The sequence below is a fragment of the Diospyros lotus genome, chromosome 14, assembly GCF_014633365.1.
Source record: "Diospyros lotus cultivar Yz01 chromosome 14, ASM1463336v1, whole genome shotgun sequence".
Taxonomy (NCBI): Eukaryota; Viridiplantae; Streptophyta; class Magnoliopsida; order Ericales; family Ebenaceae; genus Diospyros; species Diospyros lotus.
This window is the reverse complement of record NC_068351.1, coordinates 26,390,524-26,400,178: the sequence shown is the minus strand read 5'-3', so window position 1 is coordinate 26,400,178 and position 9,655 is coordinate 26,390,524. Positions and strand designations below refer to the sequence as shown.

At 40.7% G+C, this 9,655-nt stretch overlaps 1 protein-coding gene across 1 annotated transcript; it reads right to left on the bottom strand.

The window, feature by feature from the left end:
• Positions 1-6,760: 6,760 nt before the first annotated feature.
• Positions 6,761-7,291, bottom strand: LOC127790971 (LOB domain-containing protein 18-like). Its single transcript, XM_052320710.1, has 2 exons — positions 7,112-7,291; positions 6,761-6,997 (listed from the first exon to the last, which is right to left on the bottom strand). Exons 1-2 carry the CDS (start codon positions 7,289-7,291, stop codon positions 6,761-6,763), a joined length of 417 nt encoding a protein of 138 aa, XP_052176670.1.
• Between the last annotated feature and the right edge of the window lie 2,364 nt (positions 7,292-9,655).

Genomic DNA, 9,655 nt, shown 5'->3' with positions numbered 1-9,655 from the left:
ATTGGTCGAAAAAAAATTTCCTTTTTTTTTTTTTTAAATTTTAATGGTGGAATGAAGATAATTTTAGATGGTTTTTAAGTGTAATTTTATTTGGAAGTGTAATTGAAATATTCACAAGATTAGGGGTTTAACGTAACTTTTAGTACAATTATGACTACTGAAATGATTGTAGGGAGTGCTCCGTAACCATGATATTTAAAAAAGATTATATGATCTGAACAAGAATTTCTATACAGTTATTATGATATCGAAAAAAATCTTATCGGAAACAGTTTTTTGTGCAGCTAAATTTCTGGCACAAAAGTCGAATCGTCGTAATTCGTTTACAAAAAGTTATAATAAAAATCGGAATACACCTTAATTTCGTTAGTTGAAAAACCTTTTGGTTGTTTCATGTTGAAACAAAAATATTAGCGATCGAATTGAACAATCGGGCATAAGAGTAATTTCTTCATTTTTCCCGAGATTTGGTCGAAAAAAAAATTTCTTTTTTTTTTTTAAATTTTCAATGGTGGAATGATGATAATTTCATATGGTTTTGAAGTGTAATTTTATTTGGAAGTGTAATTGAAATATTCGCAAGCTTAGGGGTGTAACGTAACTTTTGTTACAATTATGACTACCGAAACGATTGTAGGGAGTGCTTCGTAACCAAGATATCTAAAAAAAATTATATGACCTGAACAAAATTTCTATACAATTATTATGACATCGAAAAAAATCTGATCGGAAACAGTTTTTTGTCCAGCTAAAATTCGGGCACAATAGTCGAATCGTGGTAATTCATTTACGAAAAGTCAATACAACTCGGAATACACTTTAATTTAGTTAGTTGAACAACTTTTTGGTTGTTTCATGTTGAAACAAAAGTATTAGAGATCAAATAGAACAATCGGGCATAAGTGTAATTTCTTCATTTTTTCGTGGTTGGTTGCAAACAAATTTTTTTTTTTTTTTTAAATTTTCAATGGTGGAATGAAGATAATTTCATATGATTTTTAAGTGTAATTTTATTTGGAAGTGTAATTTAAATATTCACAGGATTAAGGGTTTAACGTGATTTTCGGTGCAGTTATGAGTAACCGAATCGATTGCAGGGTGTAATACCCCGAGAGCCCAGAGAAGTTAGTATATATCGAGGATAGTGTAAGAAAGGAAATAACACCAGTTGGATACCTTTTGGGCTGAATGTTGGCAAAGAACTCCCAAGTTAAGCGTGGGGTAATCCAGGGATGGGTGACTCCCCTGGGAAGTTCGTGTAGGCTCATCAGGGTAAGTTGTTCCGATCCTTCCTATCGCTCGATGCAGGATGTTACAGGTGGTATCAGAGCTGACCCCTGAGCCTCTGAGCGCAGTGGTGGGGCAAACCTCAGCAAGGATGTTGAGTCCCCAAGGGGGGTGCGTGTAAGCACCTTAGGCAAATCCACATCGGCCATGCAAGAGGGGAGATCTGGGACCAATTGTAAGGTTGCATGACGAGGATGTCATGTGCTCAAGGGGGGGAGAATGTAATACCCCGGGAGCCCAAAGGAGAATATTATATATCGAGGATATGTAGGGAAGGAAACAACACTAGCTGGATACCTTTTGGGCTGAATGCAGGCAAATAACTCCCAAGTTAAGCGTGCTTGACCTAGGGTAATCCAAGGATGGGTGACCCCCCTGGGAAGTTTGCATAGGCCCATCAGGGTAAGTTGTTCCGGTCCTTCCTATCTCTCGATACGGGATGTTACAGGTGGTATCAGAGATAACCTCTGAGCCTCTGAGCGCGGTGGTGGGGCAAACCTCAACGAAGATGCTGAGTTCCCAAGGGGGGGTGTGTGTAGGCACCTTAGGCGAATCCCACATCGGCCATGCAAAGGGGGGAGATCTGGAGACCAGTTGTAAGGTCGCATGACGAGGACGTCATGTGCTCAAGGGGGGGAGAATGTAATACTCCGAGAGCCCAAAAGGAGGTTAGTATATATTGAGGATAAGTAAGGAAGGAAACAACACCAGCTGGATACCTTTTGGGCTGAATGTTGGCAAAGAACTCCCAAGTTAAGCGTGCTTGACCTGGGGTAATCCAAGGATGGTGACCCCCCTGGGAAGTTCGTGTAGGCCCATCAAGGTAAATTGTTTCGGTTCTTCCTATCACTCGATCGGGTCGTTACAGGTGGTATCAGAGCCGACCCCCGAGCCTCTGAGCGCGATGGTGGGGCAAACCTCAGCGAGAAGGCTGAGTCCCGAGGGGGGTACGTGTAGGCCCCTATGGGGGGTGCGTGTAGGCACCTTAGGCGAATCCCACATCGGCCATGCAAGGGGGAGATCTGGGACAGGTTATGTAATATCCCGAGAGCCCAGAAAAGTTAGTATATATGGAGGATAGTGTAAGGAAGGAAACAACACCAACTGGATATCTTTTGGGTTGAATGTTGGCAAAGAACTCCCAAGTTAAGCGTGCTTGACCTGGGGTAATCCAAGGATGGGTGACCCCCTGGGAAGTTCGTGTAGGCTCATCAGGGTAAGTTGTTCCGATCCTTCCTATCGCTCGATGCGGGATGTTACAGGTGGTATCAGAGCTGACCCCCGAGCCTCTGAGCGTAGTGGTGGGGCAAACCTCAGCGAGGAGGCTGAGTCCCGAGGGGGGTGTGTAGGCCCCTATGGGGGGTGCATGTAGGTACCTTAGGCGAATCCCACATCGGCCATGCAAGGGGGGAGAGATCTGGGACCGGTTGAAAGGTCGCATGACGAGGACGTCATGTGCTTAAGGGGGGGAGAATGTAATATCCCGAGAGCCCAGAAAAGTTAGTATATATGGAGGATAGTGTAAGGAAGGAAACAACACCAACTAGATATCTTTTGGGTTGAATGTTGGTAAAGAACTCCCAAGTTAAGCGTGCTTGATCTGGGATAATCCAAGGATGGGTTGTAACGACCCGTTAGTGGGTCTAGGTGTTATGGGTATTTTAGTTTGCACATTAGAGTTGTTGTCTTTATTAATTAATTGTTAAAAATATTATATGAGTTGGTAATGGGGGTAAATTAATTAAAATAATATTTGGTGTGAAAAAGTCTCAAAGTTGTGGGCTAAATGGGTTTGGACCTTATTTGAATTAGACCATTGATAAATAATTAAATCTTAAGTGTAAATGAATTGGGTTGAACCCAAATCTCAAGAAAAGTCCATTAGGCCTTAGTTGGATTGGGCTATATATATATTTTGACTTGGGCTTGGGCTATATATATATTTTGACTTGGGCTTGGGCTATGGGCATAGAGAATGGTATCTTAATTAAAAAAAAAAAATTAAGAGAATGGTAAAATGACCAAAATGGGTAAGAGATATGTGAATTGTGTGTGTTAGTATGAGGGGCAAATTAGAGAAAATTAAAAGAGAGATGGATTGAAAGGAGTTGGGAGACAAGTCTCCCACATTTTTTCCCTCCTTTTCTTCTTCTTACTTTCTTGTTCCCTTCTTCTTCTCCCTCTCCCGATTGTCTCTTCTTCCTCCATTATTCTTCTTCATTAGAGCTTCAAGTGGAGAATTTCCAATTTGAAGGGTGTCTTCATCTCTTTGGATTTTGCAACCATCTAAGGCAAGTTCCCTTCCTTCTTGTTTCATACGCAAGATCTTCTTCTTCTTCTCCTTATGATTGTGTAAGTTCTTTTTCTCTTATTTATCTTTTAATGCAAGTTCTTCAACCTTGTTTCCATCTTAGAAGGCTTGTTTCCTTCATTTTTAAGTTGTTGCTCTTAAATTCTTATTCTCGGATTCACTGACCATGTTATGTTCTTTGGTCTATAACTCCTTGTGTTTATATCCAAATTGAGATCCGTTTGTTGGGTTGTAAACTAGACATATTAAGGTTCATTTTAGACACAAGAATCGAGTTTTTTGACTAAGATTTGATCATGTTATAGCCTTGTAAATCCCTGCTAAGATCTGGAAATTTTACTGCTTTCGAGTAAACTGACCTTGTTGTACTCTTCAGGGTATAACTCTCTGTGGTTATATCTGATTCAAGATCAGTTTGTTTCTGTGTAAACTAGACTTGATAATATTCATTTGGTAAATTTTTTAGAATTTTTGGCTGCGTTTTGAGCCTACAGTATCCTTGTAAATTCTTGCCCAGAATCTGGAAATTTTCTGCTCTGTTTTTGAATAATCTGTTCTTGCTTCGGTTTTTGGGGTATAATGCTCTGTTGTTATATCCAAATTGTGATTCATTTATTTTTATATAAAATAGACATCATGGGCTTCGATTCGGTATAAGATTTGAAATTTTTGGTTATGATTTGTACCCATAACAACCTTGTTGAATTCTATGTAGAATTTTGTAAATTACTGTTACAAATTATGCCTTGTTTCGGTTTTTGTGGAATATCTCCTTGTGGTTATTTCCGATTTCAAATCCAGTTGATGTTCCAGAAACTAGACTCACGAGGCTTTGATTTGGTATATCGTTTGTGGTATTTGACCAAATATTGAGCCTGGATTGGATTTTTGAAAATATGCTTGAAATCTGGAAATTTCTGAAATATGTTGTTATTCAACTCTTCCTATGTAGTCTATCCTTTCTACGTTTAAAATTATGATTTTTGTATAGTTCTTCCATTTTTTTTGAATTATTCTTGATAACCCTCATTTTTGGATAAAAGGGTTTCATTTTCCTTATTTCGATAAATCTTGCAATATTAATTCGTTTTCTTGATGAACATTGCTAAAATCTAAATAGGGTTTTGTGTCACCCTACATTTCTTAAGGAATGACATTTATTCATTAGGGTCTAGTGTCATGCAAGATTTAGTGTTTCTTGCATGTATAAATTTTGATTCCTTGCGATTATTATTGGGGTAAAAATATACCGTAAATATTGGTTGGGCATTTCTATAAGTATGAGTAAATAAATGTATTAAAATTTACCATGTGATCATAAGATAGTGCACACTTTAATTTATGTAATTGTGCATGTTAAGCATGATTTGAGATTTTTCTTAATCATTGAGGATTAACATGAAATTGGGATATGCATATGTGATGCATGATTATACTGATTTGCGCACCTATTATTTTGCGCGACGGCTAAGTCCGTGGGTGAGAAAGGATATCCTATGAGTGCTTGACGCGGGTGAGGTGGCCATCAACCCAGTAGGCGTGGCTCAAATTGATATTATTTGCTGATGTATTTTCATGATGCATATATATATATTCATGTATGGATATATATATATTGGCCGTGAGAGCCTTGAGAATTATGCGGAAAAATTCCTTACTATTGGTGCATATGCATGAGCATGGGAACGAGTACATAATATATGTAATAATCACGACATGGGAAATTAATGTAAATGGAAAACTTATGAGTCGCGTTATACTAATATCTTCTCATAGAGTTGTTTATTCTATCTTGATTACCCCTGCCTTTGATTCTATATCTCCATGCTTTATAAATACACTTGCTGAGCCTTGTGGCTCACCTTGTTTACTCTCATGTCATTCCAGGTACAAGTAGAGCACTGGTTGAGGGCGAGCCCAGTGGGGCTAAAGCCCAGGGTTAGAGGTGTACAGAGACCTTCCAAACTAGATGGTCTATGTTAGCATTTGTGATGAGGGCAAGTGTGAGGAAATTTTATATTGTAAAATTTGTTAGTGCCCTTGTATTTCATTTTGTTTAGACTATGGTCTAAGATGTTGTAAACCTTTATGTTAGCTTCCGCTAAATTTATCTAAGGATAGTATTATGGTGTTGTATGTTATTGTTCTATATCACACTTGTGATGACCTCATTTCGGATATCCTATGCTAGCGGGACTATCCGGTAGTGGGCCACTACAGTTTTGGTATCAGAGCAAACCTGGGCCGTGTGTTGGGACCGTGTACTAGCCTAAGGCTGGGGGTACTGGACTAGTGACAGTGTATTAGCCACAGGCTGGGGGTACTGGACCGGGGACACTGGATGGGGGATTATTGGTAGGTTATAAGAGCAAAAGTTGGGATGAGAGGAGTCTTTGTACACATAGGAATGATAAGTAGAGTTAAGGGTGTGTTTATTGGTTTGAATGAGGTTAAGCTAAGATAATGTTCAAAAGGTAATTTGATTGTGTTTGAAAATGAGGGGTTAAGTCCTTTATAGCAGTGAAGAGGTGATGAAATGGTTCGCCGAATATTGAGACCATGTATTGTCTCAAGATGTCCATAGAGAGTGAAACCCACGGAATGAGGAATGGCTCTAGCATGGAATAATACTACAGGTGATGCCTATCAGTGATGGGTTTAATGCTAGGGACCACTGAATGCAGGTGGGAGGTGGTCACTAGGTTAGCTCATGTTGAGGGACCGTGACCCTCTATATGGGGTAACCAGTCTGTTGTAGAGACGATTAAACGCCAAAGACCTAGAGTGAACCGTAGGTTATGTCTGGACTAAGCCTAATTTCCGTGGGGATTGTAGTGTCATGGTAGTGCCACTAGCATGGCGCGGCGGTTCAGAAGTTTGTGTAGCCTGACTTAGGATGTAAATTTCCAATCTTCGAATGAGATGACAATTATGATTCGATATCATTTACCTCGATGTGATTAATTATTAAAAATTGCAAGAGGTTGAGATAATTTGTTTGTAATTGATATGCTATCGAGGGAAGGACAAGGAAATGAAATGTTAAAGTACTCAAAACATAACATTCATTCCATATGTTCAAATATAATACAAGAGATCAAGCCGTACAGTAAAAAAAAAAAGGGGGGGGGCAAACCATAAAAACTGATAATGTGCCAATGCTCAAGGACGTCGGCGGTGGCCAAAGATGACTGGACCTAACTCATCAAGGTCATCCGAGAGTGGCATCTGGCTGCTGCTCGTTTCGCCAGGGTGAGGTAGAGTAGACTCTGGGATGGTGGGAGGACTGGAGCTCCAGTTGGGATTTGGATCAAATGGAGGAACAAGTTGGGGATGCGAAGAATAATATGCGAATAGTGAATCTTGCAAATAAGCTCGATAAGCTTGCAACTCACTAACCTGCTATTGAAGGGCTAAAATGTGAGATACACAGCCATAGACGGGATCTTGAAGCCGAGCTAAAGCTTCAATGGTAAGTGAAATGGCTGCCTCTGATCGATTCCTTGTCGGAACCTGGTACAGAAGAAATGAAGCATTACCGACGCCAAAAATTCTGTGGATAGCAGAAAAGTCAATAGCTCCTTCCTCATGACTGAAGTACGGGGCAAAGAAGCACCGTGGAGGGCATTGGGCATGTAAGACTATGCAAGCACCACACCGAGGTCGGGGTCTGGGTATGTTGCGCCTTCGCATGATGGATCTGGATCTGGCTTAGATATGGACAAATCAGATTTGGGTTAGATCTAATCAGATAAGTCAAATTAGATAGGGGTCAGATCTAATGGGTCAAACCTGAAGCGGATCAAGTCCGGTCGGGCCGGGTCGGGTCGGGTCAGGCCGATTGGGTCGGGTCGATCCAGATCTGGCAGCAGTTGCAGAGGCGACGAGGGTCGCTGTGGCGGTTGAGGGAAGTCGAGAGAGGGTCGGCGACTGTGCGAATGAGCAAGCAGCGGCTACGGCGTGGCTGGATCTAGCCGACACGAGGGCCGATTGGGCCTTTGAAGATGGCGATCGACGACTGGGGGCGCGGTGAAGCCGCACGGTGGCTCACGGTCGATGGTGGAGTAGGCGCCGGCAGCGGTTGCAGAGGAGGCAGCGGTTGCAGAGGAGGCAGCGACGATCGTTGGGGGTGGCAGCAACGCTGGAAGGCAGCGACGACCGGTAGCTGTTCGCACGCGGAATTTGCAGAAGAGAAATGAAGAAGGAAGAAGAAGAGGTTTCGGGAGAAGAAGAGAGGAAGGAAGAAATGGGAAAAGAATAAAGGAAAAAAATATATATATTTATAATTATAATTATAAGTATAATTATATATATATAAAAAAAAAAACCAAAAAATCCCAAAAAATGTGGGAGAACCTTAAATATATATATATATAGGAAATGGAGATTTTCTAATATTCTGGAGATTTTGGCAAATATATATATATATAGGCACGTGTTTTGAGACAGTGCACAACAATCGAGATAGTGCACCAGAATTGAGGTGATGCACGAGAATCGAGAATTTGCATGCGTTTCAAGGTCAAGGCACACATACCAAGGAAGTGCTTTGAGGCACAGTCAAAGGTGCTTCGGGGCGTAAGATGAAGTGACTTGTACAAATTTTGAAGTTAGCACGCAAATCAAGATGATGCGCTTATTTCAAGGTGAGGCACGAATATCGAGGTAGCCCAATAAGTTTGAGAATATGAAGATTGTAGCTTAAACAAAGATGATTGAGGCTAGGTTGGTAATCTTGGCTAAAAAGTCGTTACGAGGATGTTGGTGTAACCATGATAGCTTGAGGTGGTGGATGTGGGACCAAAGGCTAGAAGTCATGTTGTGGGTGTGATGTAAGCAGTGACGGACCCGAGCTATGCTGTTGAGAACTCGTGTTGGGACTGAGTGTGTCCTTGTGGGAGCAGCCCAATTGTGAGACTAGGTGTCGACCCACCGGGTGCATAAGGACAACAAAGTGATTGTGCAAATGGGCAGGGAACGAAGACCTGTGGTAAGCATGGTAGGTGTGGTGAGGATTGTGGTTAAAGGTTCCACAACCAGATGGTGAAATGGTAGGACCACTCACTCATTATAGGGTTTGACAACCAAGAGAAAGCCAAGCAAGGTAGAATTGAGGACCGGGTGCAACCTATTCCAGAGGGGTTGCCTAATGAAAATTCTTAGGTAAGGGAAGTGACCCCAGTTGGCAAGTGACATCGGGTAGTAAGAAAAGTCTCATTATCTTTGTTGAACATGAAATAATTCCTAGTTAGGAGAGTGGTGTGGTGAATATCTCGTTAAGCTCGAGGTATGGACTAGGGTAATGCCATGATAGGTGTGTGCTGATTTGGAGTCTTGGGGAAACTCAATCCTCACTATATCGGGCCGTTTGAGATTTTGGAGAAAGTGGATCCTTGGTTTACAAGTTAACGTTACTTCCTCAGTTGTTGGGGGTGCACAATGTTTTTCACGTATCTATATTGAGAAAATATGTGTCAAACCCCCAACACGTGATAGATTATCGAGCTTTAGAGGTTAGAGAGGATGCTTCATATGAAGAAATGCCTGTTAGCATTTTGGAGCGAAAAGAAAAAGTGTTGCAAAATCGGTCAATTCCGTTTGTTAAAGTCTAGTGGCAACGTCATTCTCCAAATGAGGCTACTTAGAGATCAAATCGAACAGTCGGGCATAAGTGTAATTTCTTCATTTTTCACGTGATTGGTTGCAAAAAAATTCTTTCTTTTTTTTTTAAATTTTCAATGGTGGAATGAAGATAATTTCATATGATTTTTAAGTGTAATTTTATTTGGAAGTGTAATTGAAATATTCACAAGATTAGGGGTTTAACGTGATTTTCGGTACAGTTATGCATAACAGAATCGATTGCAGGGAGTGCTCCGTAACCAAGATATCAAAAAAAAATTATTTGATCTGAACAAAAATTTCTATACGATTGTTATGACATAAAAAAAAATTTGATCGGAAACAGTTTTTTGTGCAGCTAAAATTCCGGCACAAAAGTCGAATCGTCGTAATTCATTTACAAAAAGTTATAATAAAACTTGGAATACACCTTAA